The sequence below is a fragment of the Podarcis erhardii genome (genome assembly GCF_964252035.2).
Source record: "Podarcis erhardii genome assembly, chromosome: 9".
Classification (NCBI taxonomy): Eukaryota; Metazoa; Chordata; class Lepidosauria; order Squamata; family Lacertidae; genus Podarcis; species Podarcis erhardii.
The window spans coordinates 1,900,472-1,924,212 of NC_138512.1; the positions used below are offsets into that span (position 1 = coordinate 1,900,472).

At 45.0% G+C, this 23,741-nt stretch overlaps 1 protein-coding gene across 1 annotated transcript in view; it reads left to right on the forward strand.

Moving 5' to 3' along the window:
• Positions 1 to 23,741, forward strand: part of SCAPER (S-phase cyclin A associated protein in the ER) — a 216,213-nt gene that overhangs the window by 27,932 nt on the left and 164,540 nt on the right. Inside the window, exons 6-8 of the mRNA XM_081876511.1 lie at positions 13,137 to 13,237; positions 18,656 to 18,772; positions 20,919 to 21,073. Coding sequence (XP_081732637.1) covers positions 13,137 to 13,237; positions 18,656 to 18,772; positions 20,919 to 21,073 — 373 coding nt within the window. The remainder of the gene's footprint in view (positions 1 to 13,136; positions 13,238 to 18,655; positions 18,773 to 20,918; positions 21,074 to 23,741) is intronic.

The window sequence follows — 23,741 nt, forward strand, 5'->3', positions numbered from 1 at the left end:
AGCGCCGCAACCCCATAATCGCCTTTGACTGGACTTAACTGTCCAGGGGTCCTTTACCGTTTCTGTTACCTTTACCTTTTAATCTGTAGAACTGTTTTGAAAATACTGTATGAAACTTTGAAGCTTAAGAATCAGACTCACAGAATCATAGAATTGTAAGGGATCTACAGAGTAATCTAGTCCAACCCCCTGCAATACAGAAAGCTCAACTAAAGCATCTGTGATAGATGGCCATCCAATCTCTGCTTAAAAACTCCCAAGGAAGGAGAGTCCACCACCTTCCGAGGGAGTCCCTTCTACTGTTAAACAGCTCTTTCACCCAGAAAGCTCTTCCTGATGTTTAGTCAGAATCTCCTTTCTTATGACTTCAACAGGACCTTCCCTCTGCAGCAGGACAAAGCCAGATTGCTCCATCTTCCATGTGACAGCGCATTAGATATTGAAGATGGCTAACATATCATAGACTTGTAGAGTTGGAATGGACTCCAAGGGACATCTAGTCCAACCCCTTACAATGCAGGAATCCTAGCTAAAGCATCCAGGACAGGTGGCCATCCAGCCTCTATTCAAAAACCTCCAAGGAAGGAGAGTCCACCACCTCCCTAGGAAGACCATTCCACTGTTGAACAGCTCATACTGTCAGAAAGTTCTTCCTGGTGCTTAGTCTGAATCTACTTTCTTGTAACTTGAAGCCAAGTTCGAGTTCTATCCCCCAGAGCAAGAGAAAACCATCTTGCTCCCTCTTCCATTGAGTTACAGCACTTGAGATATTTGAAGATGGCTATCATATCTGGGTATGGCTAAACATACCCAGCTCCATCAACCAATCCTCAGAAGGCTTGGTTTTCCGATCCTTGATCATATTGCTCACCGTTCTCTGCACACGTTCCAGCTTGTCAACATCTGTCTAATTTGTGGTGCCCAGAATTGGACACGGTATTTCAGGTGTGATCTGACCAAGGCAGAATGTTGTTGTTGTTGTTTAGTCGTTTAGTCGTGTCCGACTCTTCGTGACCCCCTGGACCAGAGCACACCAGGCCCTCCTGTCTTCCACTGCCTCTTCAGTTTGGTCAGACTCATGTTTGTAGCTTCGAGAACACTGTCCAACCATCTCGTCCTCTGCCGTCCTCTTCTCCTTGCGCCCTCCATCTTTCCCAACATCAGGGTCTTTTCCAGGGAGTCTTCTCTTCTCATGAGGTGGCCAAAGTCTTGGAGCCTCAGCTTCAGGATCTGTCCTTCCAGTGAGCACTCAGGGCTGATTTCCTTCAGAATGGAGAGGTTTGATCTTCTGGCAGTCCATGGGACTCTCAAGAGTCTCCTCCAGCACCAGAATTCAAAAGCATCAATTCTTGGGCGATCAGCCTTCTTTATGGTCCAGCTCTCACTTCCATACATCACTACTGGGAAAACCATAGCTTTAACTATATGAACCTTTGTTGGCAAGGTGATGTCTCTGCTTTTTAAGACGCTGTCTAGGTTTCTTTTGTCCCAAGGAGCAGCCGTCTTTTAATTTCATGACTGCTGTCACCATCTGCAGTAATCATGGAGCCCAAGAAAGTAAAATCTCTCACTACCTCCATTTCTTCCCCTTCTATTTGCCAGGAGGTGATGGGACCAGTGGCCATGATCTTCGTTTTTTTGATGTTGAGCTTCAGACCACATTTTGCGCTCTCCTCTTTCACCCTCATTAAAAGGTTCTTTAATTCCTCCTCACTTTCTGCCATCAAGGTTGTGTCATCTGCATATCTGAGGTTGTTGATATTTCTTCCAGCAATCTTAATTCCAGCTTGGGATTCATCCAGCCCAGCCTTTCGCATGATGAATTCTGCATATAAGTTAAATAAGCAGGGAGAAAATATACAGCCTTGTCATACTCCTTTCCCAATTTTGAACCAATCAGTTGTTCCATATCCAGTTCTAACTGTAGCTTCTTGTCCCACATAGAGATTTCTCAGGAGACAGATGAGGTGATCAGGCACTCCCATTTCTTTAAGAACTTGCCATAGTTTGCTGTGGTCGACACAGTCAAAGGCTTTTGCATAGTCAATGAAGCAGAAGTAGATGTCTTTCTGCAACTCTCTAGCTTTCTCCATAATCCAGCGCATGTTTGCAATTTGGTCTCTGGTTCCTCTGCCCCTTCGAAATCCAGCTTACACTTCTGGGAGTTCTCGGTCCACATACTGCTTAAGCCTGCCTTGCAGAATTTTAAGCATAACCTTGCTAGCGTGTGAAATGAGTGCAATTGTGTGGTAGTTGGAGCATTCTTTGGCACTGCCCTTCTTTGGGATTGGGATGTAGACTGATCTTCTCCAATCCTCTGGCCACTGCTGAGTTTTCCAAACTTGCTGGCATATTGAGTGTAGCACCTTCACAGCATCATCGTTTAAAATTTTAAATAGTTCAGCTGGAATATCATCACTTCCACTAGCCTTGTTATTAGCAGTGCTTTCTAAGGCCCATTTGACTTCACTCTCCAGGATGTCTGGCTCAAGGTCAGCAACCACACTACCTGGGGTGTACGAGCCATCCATTTTTTTCTGGTATAGTTCCTCTGTGTATTCTTGTCACCTCTTCTTGATGTCTTCTGCTTCTGTTAGGTCCTTTCCACTTTTGTCTTTTATTATGGTAATCTTTGTACGAAATGTTCCTTTCATATCTCCAATTTTCTTGAACAGATCTCTGGTTTTCCCCATTCTATTGTTTTCCTCTATTTCTTTGCATTGCTCGTTTAAGAAGGCCTTCTTGTCTCTCATAGAATCATAGAATCATAGAGTTGGAAGAGACCACAAAGGTCATCGAGTCCAACCCCCTGCCAAGCAGGAAACACCATCAGAGCACTCCTGACATATGGTTGTCAAGCCTCTGCTTAAAGACCTCCAAAGAAGGAGACTCCACCACACTCCTTGGCAGCAAATTCCACTGTCGAACAGCTCTTACTGTCAGGAAGTTCTTCCTAATGTTTAGGTGGAATCTTCTTTCTTGTAGTTTGGAACCATTGCTCCGTGTCCGCTTCTCTGGAGCAGCAGAAAACAACCTTTCTCCCTCCTCTATGTGACATCCTTTTATATATTTGAACATGGCTATCATATCACCCCTTAACCTCCTCTTCTCCAGGCTAAACATGCCCAGCTCCCTTAGCCGTTCTTCATAAGGCATTGTTTCCAGGCCTTTGACCATTTTGGTTGCCCTCCTCTGGACACGTTCCAGTTTGTCAGTGTCCTTCTTGAACTGTGGTGCCCAGAACTGGACACAGTACTCCAGGTGGGGTCTGACCAGAGCAGAATACAGTGGCACTATTACTTCCCTTGATCTAGATGCAATACTCCTATTGATGCAGCCCAGAATTGCATTGGCTTTTTTAGCTGCCGTGTCACACTGTTGCCTCATGTCAAGTTTGTGGTCAACCAAGACTCCTAGATCCTTTTCACATGTACTGCTCTCAAGCCAGGTGTCACCCATCTTGTATTTGTGCCTCTCATTTTTTTTTGCCCAAGTGCAATACTTTACATTTCTCCCTGTTAAAATTCATCTTGTTTGTTTTGGCCCAGTTCTCTAATCTGTCCAGGTCGTTTTGAAGTGTGATCCTGTCCTCTGGGGTGTTAGCCACCCCTCCCAGTTTGGTGTCATCTGCAAATTTGATCAGGATGCCCTTGAGTCCATCATCCAAGTCGTTGATAAAGATGTTGAATAAGACCGGCCCCAAGACAGAACCCTGTGGCACCCCACTAGTCACTCTTCTCCAGGATGAAGAGGAACCATTGATGAGCACCCTTTGGGTTCGCTCAGTCAGCCAGTTACAAATCCACTGAGTGGTAGCATAGTCAAGTCCGCATTTTACCAGCTTCTTTACAAGAATATCATGGGGCACCTTGTCAAATGCCTTGCTGAAATCAAGGTAGGCTACATCCACTGCGTTCCCTTCATCTACCAGGCTTGTAATTCTGTCAAAAAACGAGATCAGGTTAGTCTGACATGGCTTATTTTTCAGAAATCCATGCTGACTATTGGTGATCACAGCATTCCTTTCTAGGTGCTCACAGACTGTTTGCTTAATGATCTGCTCCAGAATCTTCCCTGGTATTGATGTCAGACTGACTGGGCGGTAATTATTTGGGTCCTCTCTTTTCCCCTTTTTGAAAATAGGGACAACATTTGCCCTCCTCCAGTCTGCCAGGACTTCGCCTGTTCTCCAGGAATTCTCAAAGATGACTGCCAGTGGTTCTGAGATCACATCTGCCAGTTCTTTTAATACTCTTGGATGCAGTTCATCTGGCCCTGGAGACTTGAATACATCTAAACTAGCCAAGTATTCTTGTACTATCTCCTTAGTTATTCTGGGCTGTGTTTCCTCTGCTGAATCATTTGCTCCAAATTCTTCAGGTCGGGCATTGTTTTCTTTATCGGAGAAGACTGAGGCAAAGAAGGCATTGAGGAGTTCAGCCCTTTCTGTGTCCCCTGTTTGCATTTCACCACCTTCTCCTCTGAGTGACCCCACTGTTTCTTTGTTCTTCCTTTTGCTACGAACATACCCATAAAAGTCTTTTTTGTTGCTTTTAACCTCTCTAGCAAGCCTGAGTTCATTCTGTGCTTTAGCTTTTCTGACTTTGTGTCTACACGTGCTGGCTATTTGTTTGAATTCCTCTTTGGTGGTTTCCCCCCTTTTCCATTTTTTGTACACATCCTTTTTTAATCTTAACTCAGTTAAAAGTTCTTTAGATAGCCACCCTGGCTTCTTTAGGCACCTTCCATGTTTCCGTCTCATTGGTATTGCCTGAAGTTGTGCTTTTACTATCTCCCTCTTAACAAACTCCCAGCCATCATGAACTCCCTTTCCTTTTAGTATTACTGTCCATGGGATCTCACCCAGCACTTCCCTAAGTTTTATGAAGTCAGCTTTCTTAAAGTCAAGAAATTGAGTCCTAGTATGCTTGGCTGCTCCTTTCCGCTGTATAGTAAACTTCAGAAGAGCATGATCACTCGCGCCTAATGATCCTTCCACTTCTACCCCACTAACCAGGTCATCAACATTGGTTAGGACCAGATCTAAAATGGCTGTTCCTCTTGTTGCTTGTCCCACTTTCTGGACAACGAAGTTGTCTGCAAGGCCAGTGCGGAATCTGTTTGACCTTATGCTCTTGGCTGAGTTTGACATCCAGCAAATATCTGGGTAATTGAAGTGCCCCATAACTACTGTCTTCCTTCCTTTTGCATGCTTGGCCATCTGTTCCAGGAAGACATCATCTATGTCCTCCGTTTGGCTTGGGGATCTATAGTAAACTCCCACAATGAGGTCCCTGTTATTCTTCTCTCCCTTAATTTTGACCCAAATGCTCTCACTTTGGCTTTGAGGTTCTAAATCTTGGATCTCTTCACAGGTATACACATCCCTGACATATAACGCCACTCCTCCTCCTTTCTTGTCTGGTCTGTTTCTCTGAAAAAGATTGTATCCCTCCATTATTACATTCCAGTCGTGGGACTTATCCCACCAGGTTTCAGTGATGCCTATTATGTCATATTTAGTTTGCTGTACCAAGAGCTCAAGCTCATCTTGTTTATTACGCATGCTTTGCGCATTAGTGTACAGACATTGAAGTCCATTAATCATTCCCCCGTGTCTCTTATTTAAGGATTTTTTCCTCCCACCACTAGGTCTGTGTGCTGTTTGCTCCATTTGGTTTATGACATTTGGATGATCATCTTCATCAATTGATAGACTCCTACCTTCAGGAGCACTGTCTCCCTCCCCCACGTTAGTCAGTTTAAAGCCCTCCTGATGAGGTTTCTGAGATTTTTGGCAAAAACATTCCTCCCAACCGTTGTGAGGTGCAGCCCATCGCTTGCCAGAAGTCCATCTTCAAGAAACTGCAGTCCGTGATCTAAGAATCCAAACCGTTCCTGTTTACACCATTTGCGAAGCCAGCTGTTCACTTCCACTATTTTTCACTCTCTCCCTGGGCCACGTCGTTCAACTGGGAGGACAGATGAGATGACAATTTGTGCATTTAATTGCTTCAATTTCCTGCCCAGAGCCTCATAGTCTCTCTTGATCTTCTGGAGGCTATTGCTTGCAGTGTCATTGGTTCCCACATGAACCAAGAGGAAGGGGTATTTGTCAGTGGGTTTTATGATTCCTTGCAGTCGTTCAGTTACATCTTGGATCTTAGCCCCGGGGAGACAGCACACTTCCCGAGACATCTTGTCAGGCCCACAGATCACTGCTTCTGTTCCCCTCAGTAGGGAATCCCCTATCACCACTACACGCCTCCTCTTAGGTCTGGTCGGGGTTCTTTCATGATCTGTCCGTTCCAAGGTCGCCTGCACATTCCCTGAGGACTGACTTTGCTGCTCATCTTCATATACCTGATCGACTGTAACGAGGGAGAGATCCTCAAATGGAGTCTGCTCTTCGTCTTCCATGCTAGGGGAGAGGACCTCAAAGCGATTGTGTGTTTCTAAACAATCAGAGCGAACCCTGGGCTTCCTACTTCTTTGAGTCATGTTTCTCCATATATCTGGCTCCTGTGTCGGTGAACTAGGCTCCTTCTCAGGGGAGTCCCCTGTCTCCTCCTTGGTGGAGGAGGTTGCTTCCAAAAAGAGCTCCAGCTCTCTGATTCTTTGGAGCGTAGCCACACGTTCCTCCAGTTGCTGGACATTGTCTTTTAAGAGGGCAATCAACATGCAATTGCTGCAGGTAAAGCTGCCTGCAACCTTTGGCAAGATGGCAAACATTGTGCAGGAACCGCAGGCGACTGCAACTGTTCCCTCACTCTCCATCTTGAGAACGTGTCGTTGGGGCTGGCTACAGCGGTCCTCCATCATAAGAAGCGTGCAGACAGGACAAATAACCCCCCCCAAAAAAACCCTAGGTCTCCCCCAACAAACGTTTGAGACTAGCTCCCCTAAATCTAAAGATAAATCAAATTGCGTGCGCCGCCAGGTGCGCGCCGCTGCCCTGCAAGCTCTGATAAGCTCCTCCCACAGCTAATCACCTGCCTCAACAGAAACCCTGCCCCCTCTGACCTTTGCACAGGGAGAGCAGCTAATCAGCCACAATCAGCTCTCCTTGCTATTTTTTGGAAATCTGCATTCAATTTCCTGTATCTTTCACTATCTCCCTCGCACTTTGCTTGCCTTCTCTCCCCCGCTATTTGTAAGGCCTCGTTGGACAGCCACTTTGCTTTCTTGCATTTCCTTTTCATTGGGATGGTTTTCGTTGCTGCCTCCTGTATAATGTTACGAGCCTCCATCCATAGTTCTTCAGGCACTCTGTCCACCAAATCTAAATCCTTAAACCTGTTCCTCACTTCCACTGTGTATTCATAAGGGATTTGACTTAGATTGTATCTTACTGGCCCAGTGGTTTTTCCTACTTTCTTCAGTTTAAGCTTGAATTTTGCTATAAGAAGCTGATGATCTGAGCCACAGTCAGTTCCAGGTCTTGTTTTTGCTGACTATTTAGAGCTTCTCCATCTTTGGCTGCAGAGAATATAATCAATCTGATTTCGATTCTGCCCATCTAGTGATGTCCATGTGTAGAGTCGTCTCTTGTGTTGTTGGAAAAGAGTGTTTGTGATGACCAGCTTGTTCTCTTGGCAGAACTCTATTAGCCTTTGCCCTGCTTCATTTTGAACTCCAAGGCCAAACTTGCCAGTTGTTCCTTTTATCTCTTGACTCCCTACTTTAGCATTCCAATCCCCTATAATGAGAAGAACATCCTTCTTTGGTGTCATTTCTATAAGGTGTTGTAAGTCTTCGTGGAATTGGTCAATTTCAGTTTCTTCAGCACCAGTGGTTGGTGCATAAACTTGGATTACTGTGATGTTAAAAGGTCTGCCTTGGATTCGTATCGAGATCATTCTATCATTTTTGAGATTGCATCCCAGTACAGCTTTCGCCACTCGTTTGTTGACTATGAGGGCCACTCCATTTCTTTTACGGGATTCTTGCCCACAGTAGTAGATACGATGGTCATCCGAACTGAATTCTCCCATTCCCGTCCATTTTAGTTCACTGATGCCCAGGATGTCAATATTTATTCTAGCCATCTCATTTTTGACCACATCCAACTTACACAGGTTCATGGTTCTTACATTCCAGGTTCCTATGCAATATTTTTCTTTAGAGCATTGGACTTTCCTTTCGCTTCCAGGCATATCCGCAACTGAGCGACCTTTCGGCTTTGGCCCAGCCGCTTCATCAGCTCTGAATCTACTTGTACTTGTCCTCCGCTCTTCCTCAGTAGCATGTTGGACGCCTTCCGACCTGAGGGGCTCATCTTCCAGCGTCATAACTTTTATATGCCTGTTGTCTTTGTCCATGGAGTTTTCTTGGCAGGGATACTGGAGTGGCTTGCCGGTTCCTGCTCCAGGTGGATCACGTTTGGTCAAAACTCTCCACTATGACCTGTCCATCTTGGGTGGCCCTGCACGGCAGAGCTCATAGCTTCTCTGAGTTATTCAAGCCCCTTCGCCACGGCAAGGCAGTGATCCATGAAGGGGAAGGCAGAATAGAGTGGTACTATATTTTCCCTTGATCTGGACACTATACAGTGGTACCTCTGGTTGCGAATGGGATCCGTTCCGGAGGCCCGTTTGCAACATGAAAAGCCCATAACCTGAAGCGCCATATCTACGCAGAGGTGCGGCGCAATTTGGTCTTGTGCGCATGCGCGATTTAGCACTTATGCGTGAGCGGCGAAACCCGAAAGTAACCCTTTCCGGTACTTCCGGGTTGCCGCGGGATGCAACCTGAAAAAACATCATGAAGCAAACATAACATGAGGTATGACTGTACTTCTGTTGATGCAGCCTAGAATAGCATTAGCTTTTTCCCCCTGCTGCATCACACTGTTGACGCATATTAAGCTTGTGGTCCACTGAGACCCCAGATCCTTTTCACATGGATTGCTAATAGGCAGGTGTCCCCCTTCTTATATTTGTGTATTTGTTCTTTCTGCCTAAGTGTAGAACTGGGGTTGCCATATTTTGAAGAGCAAAAAAGAGGACACATTTGGTGACTTCCACTTTTAACCATGGATCAGTATGATGACTCTGTCCATGAAAAGAAGGATGTGTCCTGGAAAAAGAGGGCATATGGCAACCTTATAATGTGGAGTTTTACTCATGCAGCAGAACTTTCCTTACCCTGGTCTGGTCGCCCAACCCTCTGTAGCAGATTTTGAACATACATTGGTGAGGACTGCAGGAGAGGAGGTGGAAGTTCCACTGCACAAGTTGGATTCAACCCTCTGGCTGTATTTGCATGTACCACTAAAACATGGTTTAATGTTGCAAGAACATGTCTGTGTAGGCCTTGGGCTTGTGTGCTTCCCTCTCTCATCTGGCATGGCCACAAGGAAAGGTCCTAAACCTTTTCTTCCTTTGTAAACTAACCGCAGCTTACAGGCATATTCATCCGGTCAAACTGTGGTTTATGAAGCTGGCTTGTTTTCTTAGCTAAGATTAAGCACACTTTAGGTTGAGCATTACACTAAGCTGTGATTAATTAGCGATGGTTAATCAAAAGTGAAAGTAGAAGCTTCCAAGTTTCCCTGTGTTCCTGTTGGATGAGGAGAAGGGAAAGGGGATCTCAAAAGCCCAAAGTTCACCCAGGCTTGTCCTTGTAACATGAAACCATGGTTTAGCTGTTTACTTGGGAGTGAGCCCCATTGAGCTCTGTGGGGCTGACATCTGAGCATACATGCATGGAGTTGTACTGTTAATAGCCAGCTTCATAAATACAACCCCATCTCAGCTCCTATAAATCAAGTTTTCTTCCCCTAAAAATTGCTGTAGGGGTGCACTTGCCCTTGAAAAATAATGGGATTTCTAAATGATCATGACTATAGCACAGAAACAGACTTTCCTTTTTTGTCAGCACCTTTTCAAGTGGTACATATTTCCACTGCTTCAGCACTGTAGGGTATATCTGCTGCACTCATGACTGTGGGTGAACTGGAGAGCTGTATTGATGGCCAAGACCCCAGGGCCCTGTGCGCAAGGATTGTGTGTCAGTAGGACAAAAGGGATGGCGCCAACCATCCTGCTGTGTGCGCCAGTAACTAGAATTAATTACAAACCAATCGAATCCGTTGCAGCCAATTGGTAAACTAATTGGTAATTTTAGCTGTACATCTATATGTAGTTATCTGGGTGCCTGCCTGTAACAACGCTTTCAGAGCCACTTTTGTTCGGCTGCCTCCTGATGGACAAAATGGCCTTCATAGCTTTAGGGAGAGAGATGTGCATCAGTGGATATGGGGCCACTCCAGCTGCTTGTCTTGTTTGTATTCCCTTGTTCGTAAAACAGGATTCAGATTACAGCTGCATGGTGCTTGCTCTGATAATTTTGGATAACAGCAGAGCTACGCATTTCTTGAAATAGGCTCCTTTAAGCCATTAACTGTAATTTCTGTATGGCAGGCATCTCTTGAAACAAAATGTCATGTTTTCAAGTTAACTGGCTGCTTAGGAACGGGCAAATCTTCAGGTTGAGAGTTCATTTCTTAGCCATGTTCTCTGGGCAAGTTGCTTCTTGTGGCCTGCGCTCCCATCTGTGGCCACCTGAAAGAGAAGAAGGTTTGATCTGCCATTGGCAGGGTTGCGACTGGATGCCAGCTCTAATATTTCATTTTGTGGAACATGTCTTACTACCTGCTGACTTGGCACTGCAAACAACTATCTATTGTGTCCACCTTTCCCTTTAAAAAGGAAAAGAAAAAGGAAAAGTTCATATTAGAGCTACTTCTTCCAGCTGATTTAAAGTTTTAGTGTATTAATCATCTCTTTTTTAAACAAATAATTGATGCAAATGTACTTTTATTTAATATTAATACCTACTTTAAAAGAGCTGTTCTGGGTCTACCCTCCTGCTTTGTGCAGTGGCCAGTCAGAGGTCCTCCAGCAAGGGCATGGTGGTAATAGCCCTCCCAGGCAGACTGACACTTCCCACCAGCTGATATTCAGTGGCAAATTTAAGAAGGAAAACACACACAAAACCAAGTTTTTTTCTTCATAAAGGAGAGGCAACAACACAACACAGACTGTCAACTTACACTGAAAATACAATCATACTTCCTTCTAAAATTAAATGCGAGTTCACATAAGCACCCCACATGTCAATTTTAACATAATGGATAGCAGCCATTTGATAGATCCTCCATGAATTTATCTGGTTGCCTTTTAAATTAATGTGAAGCTGATCTCCTTTACGCTACTGTCCAGGATTCAGCACCTTTAAATAAAAAGGGAGTTGGAAATCGGATTGTGATGTTGTGGCAACGGATCCCATAAATTTAATTCTATGTACTTTTTTTAGACATGGAAGAGAGGCTGGAGGTGTTTTACAATTTAATAAACAAAAACTGCCACTCAGTTTTTGGCAGGGAAGGCCATCTTTAATAGTCTCTCTTTTTATTCCCTATTACACCATCTTGGCAGAATGGATACAGCTTCTTCAGAATAATGAAGTGTGACCTAAACTCTCAGCACCTCTCTTCATAATTAATCAGCTAAAGAGAGGGTGCCCAGTTGCATGTTACCAACAAAGACTTGCCTCAGCAAAGCAGAGGATAGACAACTACGTTAATTTGCATTAAAACTGCATATAGTAACATATGCATAGACACAAAATTGGAAATAATAGGTATAATTTAAATAGAAATATAGCACATCTCGCCATGGTGGAGATGCCTGCAAACTCTGCTGACCACCCGGTGCTGCTAAGTGTTGGTGGGCAACTTCGAGGGCCACCAACCCTCCTTTCGTCATGATTTTTTGACATTCCTCAAATAGAGAGTCCCTTCAAATAGAGGACTTTCCTGTGTAGAACAGAGCACATGGTAGCCCTAAGGTGGTGAAATCACCAAATCCCAAGTCAACTGGGCTCACGCTGGCAAAGTAGAAAGGGTGGGGGAAGCATTTTTCCACACCTTTGTTTCTTCTTCCATAGGCCTATACTCTGGTTTTTTCAGATTTTTGTTTCTTTCGAATTTTGCCTCTCATTGCTCTCCATGGAAGAGGAAATTAATATGGCAGCTCCAGGGCTGTTGTACTCCCTCTCCTCTTTGGGAGCCCCCCTTTTTTCCATAGGAAGAAGAACACACACGGGTGCAAAATGGCGCTCATCAGAATATGAGAATTAGCATAATTCTGGCAGAACTTAGAATAATTCTGGTGCAACAGCAGCAGTCTGGCTTGCTTGGAGTCTGCTGTTAAGGGAATTCAATTTTTTAAAAATCATTCCTTTTTTTCTGCTCTGTTGACTTGGACAAATTAGGTCTCTTAGTATGAACTACTGAATGGATTGCTTGTGCTGGACATAATGATGGTGTCATTGGACACTGTTAATTGACTTATTGAATATATTTTGTATGCATCTAAACTTCATTGTAATGTATTATGGCTATTGTTCTATTATTGTTGTTGTTGCACTGTCTTATTTTCTGTACTATTGTCACTGGTTTCAGAGTCAAGGGTGGCTAAACCCATTAATCTTTGGGAAGGGCTCAAGCTCAGTAGTAGAGCACATGAATGCCCAAGGTCCCAGGTCCAACGCCCAGCAGCTTCCAGTAGGGCTGGGAGAAACCCAGTTTGAAACCTTGGAGAACTGCTGTCAGTCCATGGTAACGGTACTGTGCTAGATGGACCAGTATAAGGCAGCTTCCTAGGCTCATAATATGTGAACTTGGCCTTTAAGTATTGAAGTGAGAGCTAGAGTCGGAATCAGCATTGATGAGCATTTGCTAAAGCCCATGCCTGCATAGGGGGCCACTGGTGACCTCTACACCACCACCACGCCAACCAGCCCTGCTGCTGTTGCACCTTCTACTATTCCTTATTGTTGCATCTTCCTGGGAATTACTTGATAAGCTTCACTAACTCCAAAATACTGTCATTGTTCTCTTAACTTCAATAAATGCCTTGTCTCCAAAGGCTGCAAAACAATGGAAATCAGGTGTGTTCTGCCAGACTAGATATACCGTAGCTGGTGAAATATTATATAGAATAAGTACTGTTTAAAAAACAGTTTTTTTCCTCATAATTATTTGCTGCTGGGTTGATCCTTGTTTGTTCTATTTCATTTCTGTTCTTGGTTTGTATATGATATGTTCCTTTGATAAATTTATGTTGTAGGAGGTGTTAATGATGCTAGACAACTATGTACGAGATTTCAAGGCTTTGATTGATTGGATACAGCTTCAAGAAAAGCTGGAGAAGGCTGATGCCCAGAGCAGGTAATTGGAAAAATATTTCCATATAACTTTCCACATAACACTGGTCCTAAAGGATCTTTACTGGCTCCCAGTATGTTTCCGAGCACAATTCAAGGTGTTGGTGCTGACCTTTAAAGCCCTAAACAGCCCTGGCCCTGTACTCCTGAAGGAACATCTTCACCCCCATCATTTAGCCTGGACATGGAGGTCCTCCTCTGAGGGTCTTCTGGTGGTTCCCTCACTATGGGAAGTGAAGTTACAGGGAACCAGGCAGAGGGCCTTCTTGGCAGTAGCACCCTCCTAATGGAATGCCCCCCCCCATCAGCTGTCAAGGAGATATAAAAAACAACAACATTTAGAAGACCTCTGAAGGCGGTTCAGGGAAGTTTTTAATGTTTGATGTTTTATTATGTTTTTTATATTTTGCTGGGAGCCTCCCAGAGTGCTTGGGAAACCCAGCCAGATGGGTGGGGTGTAATAATAATAATAATAATAATAATAATAATAATAATAACAGTAGTAGTAGTAGTAGTAGTAGTAGCAGCAGCAGCAGTAGTAGTAGTTGTTGTTTTTATTATGCTTGTTCTCTATATGGCAGGCACTTTGTTTCAGATAGTGTCCCAAATGCTAGCATGTTGTGGCCTAACCAGAATTTGGCCTTCAGTCTTGTGCACTCCTTTCTCTATGTGTGCTTCAATTCCCTTCCTCATTTGTAATAGCTGTAGTTTGAAATCAGGTAAACAATTATTATTGTAAACCATAGTTTGCATCTAAACTAGAATGGGAAGTCATATTTGAACTAGATCTGGAGGCAAGCTGCAGTTTGTTCTCACTAAGTTTGTCTGAGATTACTGCAAACCTATTGTTACGTTGAACCAGAAGTGAGGGAGATGCAACTCAGTGCAAGTGGGGAAGATGGCGCATAGCACTTCAAGGCATGACCCTGAAACCCAAGCCATGGTTTGGCTGTTATATCTGAACCAAACTCTATGCACAGTTACGGTTAACTGTGGGTTCCTGGTTTATTTTCTTGTTTATGTGAAGTGTGGAGTAAAGGAGCTGTATGCAGATGTCTTGTGCTTTGTAAGCCAGGATTGTGTAAACCATTTCTCTCTGGCCATTTTTAACGCTAATGTTACGATGGTTCTGTATAATGGAGTCCTCTGATCTCCACCTGGCCCCTTCCCAAATTCATCTGAAGCTCTTGCTCATGCAACTTCATCTTCTGTATCATGTAGATTCTAGATCAAAATTATTATTCAACAGAAAGAAGCATCAGCCATATGAATGTTTGAATTTGAGAACATCACCTAAAAGAAACATTTCCCCTATATATAGCTATTCCATTCCAGCAGGGTTCAGTTTTAAAGGAGTTTTTCTCATTCATTCATTCAGATTGATGCTATGCCTTGTGTGTGTTTTATTTATATGCTTCTAAAGTTTTAATTAACCATTTGCCAATTAGTTCATGGAGGATAGTTCTGTCAATTGCCTCTGGCAACATTAGCTGAATGAAACATTCAGATTTCATAATCTTAAACCTCTGAATTCCAGCTGCTGGAGGGGCAAACAACAGGCATCTTCATTGCCTTCATCCTCTGATGATGATGATGATGATGATGATGATAATAATAATAATAATAATAATAATAATAATAATAATAATTATTTATTATTTATACCCTGCACATCTGGCTGAGTTTTCCCAGCCACTCTGGGCGGCTCCCAATCGAGTGTTAAACACAATAGAGCATTAAATATTAAAAACTTCCCTAAACAGGGCTGCCTTCAGATGTCTTTTAAAGAGAAGATAGCTGCTTATTTTCTTCACATCTGAAGGGAGGGCGTTCCACAGGGCGGGCGCTACTACCGAGAAGGCCCTCTGTCTGGTTCCCTATAACCTCACTTCTCACAATGAGGGAACCGCCAGAAGGCCCTCGGCACTGGATCTCAGTGTCCGGGCTGAACGATGGGGGTGGAGACGCTCCTTCAGGTATACAGGACCGAGGCCGTTTAGGGCTTTAAAGGTATGCACCAACACTTTGAATTGTGCTCGGAAACATACTGGGAGCCAATGCAGATCTCTCAGGACCGGTGTTATGTGGTCCCGGCGGCCACTCCCAGTCACTAGTCTGGCTGCCGCATTCCGGATTAATTGCAGTTTCCGGGTCACCTTCAAAGGTAGCTCCACGTAGAGCGCATTGCAGTAGTCCAAGCGGGAGATAACTAGAGCATGCACCACTCTGGCAAGACAGTCCGCAGGCAGGTAGGGTCTCAGCCTTCGTACCAGGTGGAGCTGGTAGGCAGCCGCCCTGGACACAGAATTAACCTGTGCCTCCATGGACAGCTGTGAGTCCAAAATGACTCCCAGGCTGCGCACCTGGTCCTTCAGGGGCACAGTTACCCCATTCAGGACCAGGGAATCCCCCACACCCGCCCGCCCCCTGCCCCCCCAAAACAGTACTCTGTCTTGTCAGGATTCAACCTCAATCTGTTAGCCGCCATCCTCCAACCGCCTCCAGGCACTCACACAGGACCTTCACCGCCTTCACTGGTTCTGATTTAAAAGAGAGGTAGAGCTGGGTGTCATCTGCATACTGATGAACACCCAGCCCAAACCCCCTGATGATCTCTCCCAGCGGCTTCATATAGATATTAAAAAGCATGCGGGAGAGGACGGAACCCTGAGGCACCCCACAAGTGAGAGCCTGAGGCACCCCACAAGTGAGGTCTGAACACTCATCCCCCAACACCACTTTCTGGACACGACTCAGGAGAAAGGAGCGGAACCACTGTATAACAGTGCTCCCAGCCCCTCTAGACAGTCCAGAAGGATGTTATGGTCGATGATGTCAAAGGCCACTGAGAGATCCAGCAGAACCAGGAAACAGCTCTCAGGTACCTTTGTCCCTAGCCCGCCGGAGATCATAGACCAGCGTGACCAGTTTCAGTCCCATGGTGAGGCCTGGAAGGGATAAAAATGGTCCACATCCTCCAGGCGTGCTTGGAGTTGTTCAGCAACCACCCGCTCAATCACCTTGCCCAAGAATGGAAGATTTGAGACTGGGCGATAGATGGCCATAATGGCCAGGTCTAAAGATGTTTTTTTAAGAAGCGGTTTAATGACCGCCTCTTTCAGCGGATCTGGGAATGTTCCCTTGCAGAGGGAGGCATTCACCACCCCACGGAGCCCATCGCCCTGCCCTTCCCTGCTTGCTTTTATTAGCCAGGATGGACAAGGATCAAGAAGACAGGTGGTTGGTTTCACTCGTCCAAGCAGCTTGTCCACATCCTTGGAGGTAACAGATTGAAATTGATCCCATATAACATGACTAGACAATACTCTAGCACTCTCCCGCCCCGGCCCTGCTCCCACGGTAGAGTCTACCTCCTTCTGAATCTGAGCGACTTTATCTGCAAAAAACTTTGCAAAAGCATTGCAGGAGATCTTGGGGTCCCTACCCGGCCCCGATGACGAAGGTGGTTCCGATAGATTACGAACCACCTGAAAGAGTCTCCTGCTGCTGTTTTCTGCAGATGCAATGGAGAAAGTCCTCTTCGCTGTTGCCATTGCCACTTGGTAGGCTCGACTTTGAGCTCTAACCCGTGTCTGATTCAGAGTGAGTTTTCCGCCACCAGCGCTCTAGCCGTGTCAACGATTGTTTCATCCCCCTCAGCTCTGGGGAAAACCACAGGGCTGTCCAGGCTCCATGCAATTGGAGATGGCACTTCGGAGCCAGACAGTCAATAGCCCTGGTTAACTCCGTATTCCAGCGGGTCACCAGGGAATCAGCTAAAAGGCCATCAACTTGGGATAAAACATCCCCTACCACTCCCTGGAAACCATTTGGATCCATTAAGTGGCGGGGGCGGACCATCCAAATCGGTCCCCCCTCCCTGCAGAGGGGAAGGGTCGCGGAGAAGTCCAGTTGCACCAGGAAGTGATCTGACCATGGCACTTCTTTTGATTCGCTTTTACTTAGTGTCAGATCACCAACATCCATAGAGGTGAACACCAGGTCTAAGGCATGTCCGCGGCTATGAGTTGGGCCAAACTTATTCAGGGACAGCCCCATGGAGGCCATGCTTTCCACGAAGTCCCAAGCGGCCCCTTGTAAGGTTGTGTCGGCATGGATGTTAAAATCCCCTAGGACAACCAAGCTAGGTGTCTCCAGGAGAACATCTGCCATGACCTGAAGCAGCTCGGGCAGGGAGTCCTTGGTGCAGCGGGGAGGTCAGTACACCAAAAGGAATCCTGTACTACCCCTATTGCCCAACTTCCAGAACATGCACTCAGAGAACTGGGTCTTCCCAATAGGACGCCTGGTGCAAGCTAATGACTTCCTAAAAATCACTGCAACCCCCCCTCCCCACCCACATGACCTGGGTTGACGTGTGTAAGAGAAGCCTGGTGGACAAGCAGCAGCAAGGACAGGCCCATCTGCTTCCTCCAACCAGGTCTCTGTCACACATGCCAGGTCAAATCCTCCATCCACAATCAGGTCGTGGATGGCAGTGGTCTTATTCATCATTGACCTGGCATTGCACAGCAACACTTTCAGGTCATGTGGGTTTCCCTTGCTGATTCCAGTATCCTTCCGGTCAAGACCAGACCTGGAGGCAGGGATAGTCCTCAGACAACGACTAAATGGTCTGGTATTAGTATAGCTCTTCCTCCTGCCCGTGACCACTGAGAATTGGGTGTCCTGGTGCTTCTGCCCCAGCCATTCTGTTGGCTGAAGCCCACTCCCAGGCAGCCCTGATCCTTTCCCCTTAAAAAACAAAATACAAACTTTACAATGGCCTAACAAAATAGTAAAAACAAAACAAAGCCAAAAACAATTATACTAAAATAAAACTAATCCCCACCCCACTCAACATTTATCCGACCCCAAACAAAAATAAAATAAAATAAAAATACGTAAATAAAAACCATCGTTCACAGTGGTGCAACAAAGTAAAAACGCTTTTAAAACATTTTAAAATATGTAAAAACATTTTCGACATTTGCTGCAGCAGCACCAGTGTCCTGCGGCCTCGCTGGAGCCTCTTAAAGCTGTGGCGGTGGTGAGTGTGGGCCCCGCCCCCTAGGCCCGGTGGAGGGAGCGCCTTCCCCAACACTCACGACGGGCTTTCCCACAAGCACCTGGCTTTTACTGCTCTAAGCAAGAGTGTGGATTAGACAGACCGAATCATAGAATAGAAAGGGACCACGAGGCTCATCCAGCCCACCCCTGAACTCTCCATATGTGGCAATTATCAGGGATAAACTCATGCACCAAGGAGGGTGTCTGAGAGCACTTCCATGGAGACCACTAGATGCAGTCTGCAGGCCTTGCCTTGTGCACTTTTACAGCATCCAACATTGTGGCTTTAACTGCAAACAAGTAGGAATACCAGTGCCTAGTTTTTACTTAGTGTTCCACGTTGAACTTGCAGGCCGACTTCACTAGCATGGGAAGTAAAGAAGATGTCTCCAGGACGCCATGTAATTCCAAGCCCATCAACTGACAGAATAAGTGTAACATCAAACGCTCGAAGAAGTCTGAACTTTGGGTATGGAAACTAAAACACTTTCCTATTTCAAGAGTGAAAACAGAGATGTTTTGACAAGATCTGTTCATTGGCATAGATTTCTCACTGTAGCTTTTATTACTAAACTTAACTTGCATCAGTTTTCTATTTTTCTCTTCCTGCTTAGCTACTATGTTCCAATCATTGTTGGGCTGTTTGTCCCCCCCCCCGCCCCCCCCATTATGGAATGATTGTTGTTGTAGTTGTTGCTCTGCAAACCTTACAGTTCCTCTGAGCATTCTCTCAGCATTCACCATATGTGTTTGCTATGAGAGGGAATGATTAAAATTAAAAATAAATATCACTGTCTTCATGCACACCTAAACTCATGCTAGAGCCTTTGAGGATGCAAGTTCCAAATTTGAAATTTGCTCCAGTGTAAGAAATAGAGGAAGCTTGCCTCTCTTTTCTGTCATTTTGCTGTGGAGAACTAGATGGAAAAGTAGTTCATGGAAAGAGGCAACACAAGTGAAAGTTAGCATACCGTATTTTTCGCTCTATAACACGCACCTGACCATAACATGCACATAGTTTTTAGAGGAGGAAAACAAGAAAAAAATATTCTAAACGAAACAGTGGATATATGATTTTTGTGGTTCATGCTGTGGCCACAGACGTGATCTGACGGTGAGTTTGGGGTAGCCCAATGCAAAAATCCTGAGGATCCATGTGGATCCATGCTTTGTAACCACGTTTTTGCGCCATTGCGGCCCCATGAAACAGTGGGTGCGTGTGTTTTTTGGTGCAGGCTGTAGCCATGGATATGCTATGTGATCTGATGGTGAATTTGGGGTGACCTAGTGCAAAAATCCTGAGGATCCATGTGGATCCGTGCTTTGTAACCACGTTTTAAGTGGAGAGGGAAGGAAAAGAACTCAAGGGACAAGGAGCATGCGTGGGGGGTGTGGAGAAGGATGCTGCTGATAATGCAGGAGAGGCTCCTCTCCGGCTTTGCTCCTTTTGAACAAGCAGGCTCTGCGTCTCTCCCTCCTCCCCGGCAAGGAAACCATGATAGTAACCACTCTGAGACAAATCAAGAAAAATTGCGACCAACACTCTCCCCCAACAAGCGCAGTGAGGTCAAAACACACACACACGCAGAGAGGGAACTGGTCCTAAAGTCACAGGGCGCTAGAAGTTGCAGGGGCGCTGGGGAAGTGAACGGGAAGCAAGAGAAGGAGAAGGAGCCCTCACACACAGAGAGACACACAGAGTATCAATTCTAAAGTCGGAGGGACAGCGCAGGGAGAGTGAACGGGAAGCAGGAGGAGGAGAAGGAGCCCTCTCTCACACACACACAGACACACAGAGTGTCAATTCTAAAGTCGGAGCGCAGGGAGAGCGAAGGGGAAGCAGGAGGAGGAGAACGATAGCTCAAGCACACACACACACAGCCCCTACAGTGGCTAATCCAAAATCGGACAGCAAAAAACTGCAGGCAGGGACAGAGAGTACGGGGTTGTTTTAAAGCAGCCAACCCCGCTCTGCTTCTCTCCCTCCTCCCGGCTAGACTGGCTGAAAAGCTTCACTGCTACTTAGCAGATCAGTGGGGAGGAGAGAGGAACATAGAGGACAGGGTTGTTTTAAAGCAGCCAAGCCCGCTCTGCTTCTCTCCCTCCTCCCCAGCTCGGCTCGCTGACAGGAGCCGCTTACACCTGCTTTGCTGTTTCAAAGCAAGCCACGGACTGCTCACAACTGCAGCAGATTCCCCCGCCATCTGTAGGCATTCGCTCCATAACACGCACAGACATTTCCCCTTACTTTCTAGGAGGAAAAATCTGCGTGTTATGGAGCGAAATTTACGGTACATACTTTTGTCAAGGCTCAACATTTTGTTTTGTCATGTTTCTAGACCATTTCCCACAAACGTATTCTATATGGTTCTGTGTGGATCCCACTTTGATAAAATCAACCTATTTGGGTAAAATAGTCATGTGACTGCATCTTTATATGTTCAGGTTTTAAATTAGTGCAATCACGGTTAATTTTTGTGCTTTGGATAATTAATGATTAGGTTGAGCCACTAGAAACCATGAGGAACTGAAAAAGTGAGAGACGAAGAATACATGGAAGGTATCAATCTGTCCTTAATGAAAATGCTAGATGTGTGACTTTTTTCTTTGCTTAGGACACCATCTGCAGCAGTGACTCCTAATCGTCTGGCTCCAGTGGGAGTAAGTTGGGCAGACAAAGTGAAAGCAAACCATATAGCAACGGTTACCAGTTCAGAGATGGCAACAGCACAAAAATGCATACCAACGCAGAAAACTTCACAGAGAAATGGCAAGTGGCTATAAGTGACCTGATGAGCAATGTACCTTATGGTCATGTGCATACATTCATATGCCTGTGCACTTGAGGCAAAGATGCATCCATCGCAAGATGCGACTTCTTAGGTATTTAACTTCTAGAGCAGGGGTCTCCAAACTTTTCACCCTCATGAACCACTTGATAGTTGCAGATAGTCTTGGTGGACCATTTAATGATTTTCCTGCCAGACATAACAATTGCAATGCACTGTGCTAGATTCTCTATGATTCTTAATTGTATTTTTATTGCTGCTTTTATTTCTTTCATTGTATTAGCATTTTGAAGTTGGAAATGTAAAAATTGTGGTTGAATAATAGTTGTAATATATATAAATGAGAAAATAGAATAGAATAGAATTCAAATATTAGAATAGAATTCAAATAGTAATACATTAAAGAAGCATTAAAATTACAACTTAAAAACTATGAATATTTAATTTGAGCATGCCACAGACAGTCCTCGCACCACATTTTGGGAACCCCTGTTCTAGAGATACTGTGGAAGCTGACAAACTTGGAGAAATGACAGCTTTAGAAATTCATGCTAACAAGTGCAGTTAAGTGCTATTTACATATTGATTTTATGCTGCTCCATAATGGCTTTAGGCCGTTTGTATGTTATTTAAGTCCAGCCTTCCCCCACCCTGATGCCTTCCAGGTGTTTTGCACTTCAGCTCAACATGAAATCATAGATTGGTGAAGACTGGTTTAGTACTGATGATTTTTATTATTACCGTATTTTTTGCCCTATAGGATGCACTTTTTCCCCTTCAAAAATGAAGGGAAAAAGTGTGTGCGTCCTATGGGGCAAATGCAGGCTTTCGCTGAAGCCTGGAGAGCGAGAGGGGTCGGTGCGCACCGACCCCTCTCGCTCTCCAGGCTTCAGGAAGCTATCCGCAAGCCTGGCGCGCCTGGGGGGAGTTCCCGTGGGCTCGCAAGGCTTGCGGGCAACAGCCTGTTCTGGGGGCTGGGGTCGGGGGCAGCTCTGCCAGCCCTGCAAGCAAGCTCCAGGAGCGATGGCGAGGTTGCACAACCTTGCCATCACTCCCGTACCCGTTCTGCGGGCTGGGGTCGGGGGAAGCTTGGGCTTCCCCAGCCCCCCGCCCCGCAAGCAAGCTCCGGGAGCAATGGCGAGGTTGCGCAACCTCGCCATCGCTCCTGGACCCGTTCTGGGGGCTGGGGATGGGGGAAGCTTGGGCTTCCCCCACCCCTAGCCCCGCAAGCTCCGAGAGCGACGGCGAGATTGCGCAACCTCGCATTCGCTCCCGGACCCCCAGCCCCGAGGCTAAAAACGAAGCCAGGACAGCGAGCGGGATCCATCCCGCTCGCTGTCTTTTTTTCCCTCTTTTTTTTATAATAGATATTTATTAGATTTTCCAATTTAGCAGAAAAAACAGAAATACAAAAGTACAAAAATACAAAAGTACATAATCAAAAGAGAAAAAACAAAACAAAACAAAACAAATATAATTTCCAAAGCTTATTTCTATTACCTTGTTTCTTGGACCTCCTTTCACCTCCCCCTTTTGTATTCCCATTCAGATCTTGATTCAGCAAATCCTTATATAACTTGTTTATAACTTATTTTAGCTTATTACTCCACTTTTACCATCCCGCTCGCTGTCATGGCTTCTTTGCTCTTTGGGGCTCGGGGGGGGGGGATTTTTTCCCCCTTTATTTCCCCCCCCCCCAAAAAAATAAGTGCGTCCTATGGGCCGGTGCGTCCTATAGGGCGAAAAATACGGTAGTTTAGTTTGTATTTATCAATTTTGTTTCATTTTTTCCAAAAATAATTTCAGTCACTGGAAAAACTGGGTTAATTGGGCAGTGTAGACAAAGATCATACATAAACTAGACACTGTCCAAATACAAAAATGGAAATAGTGATTTATCAGGGACAGGTACAAGAAAATACAAGGCTGGCCCTGTAAGAAGCAACAATTGGAGCTGCATTGCTCAGTGTTTGTGCCAAGACTTACTGTTTATGTTTATCCATTAAAAACTAAGTATTTCTTTTGTTTGCACAAGTTAAAAAGATATAGCTTAATAATCCATCTGACTATTTCAGAGGGGTAGGCTTGTTAGTTTTTGCTGTAAGAGTCTTAAAAGACTCACAGATTTATTGTGTCCTGAATGCTGGTGCGTGCAATTTTGTGCCACAATAAATCTGTTCGTTTTTAAGGTGACACAAGCTTCCTTGCTCTTTTCATTGCTGACTACTAACCTAAATGTAAAGAATTAGAAGAGTATTAAGGGTTTTTTTCTTACGTAATTAAAAAGTACTGGATTTGTTCCCCCTTTGTTTTAAAATTCTCATAGACACTTTATACATCATCATGGGCATCAGGGACCACTATTAAAAAAACAACCCAAAAAGTGTTGAGTTTCACAAGTTTAGACAAGTGACCCCACAAGAGCAGCGTTTGGCTAATATTTTCAAGAAAAAGCCGATAGGTAGACCATGTGCCTGTAGAGACACAAGTTTAAAAGAGATAATGGATAACATGTTGTTTGAGTACAGGTGGAATCCTATCTAGCTGTAGTTTCTCTTGCTTTAAAAGTTTCTCTGGATTTTGTACTGAGAGCCTGGAGTTCCATAACAGGTTAATTCCTTATTTGTGTTCTGTTAGTGATCCAATAAT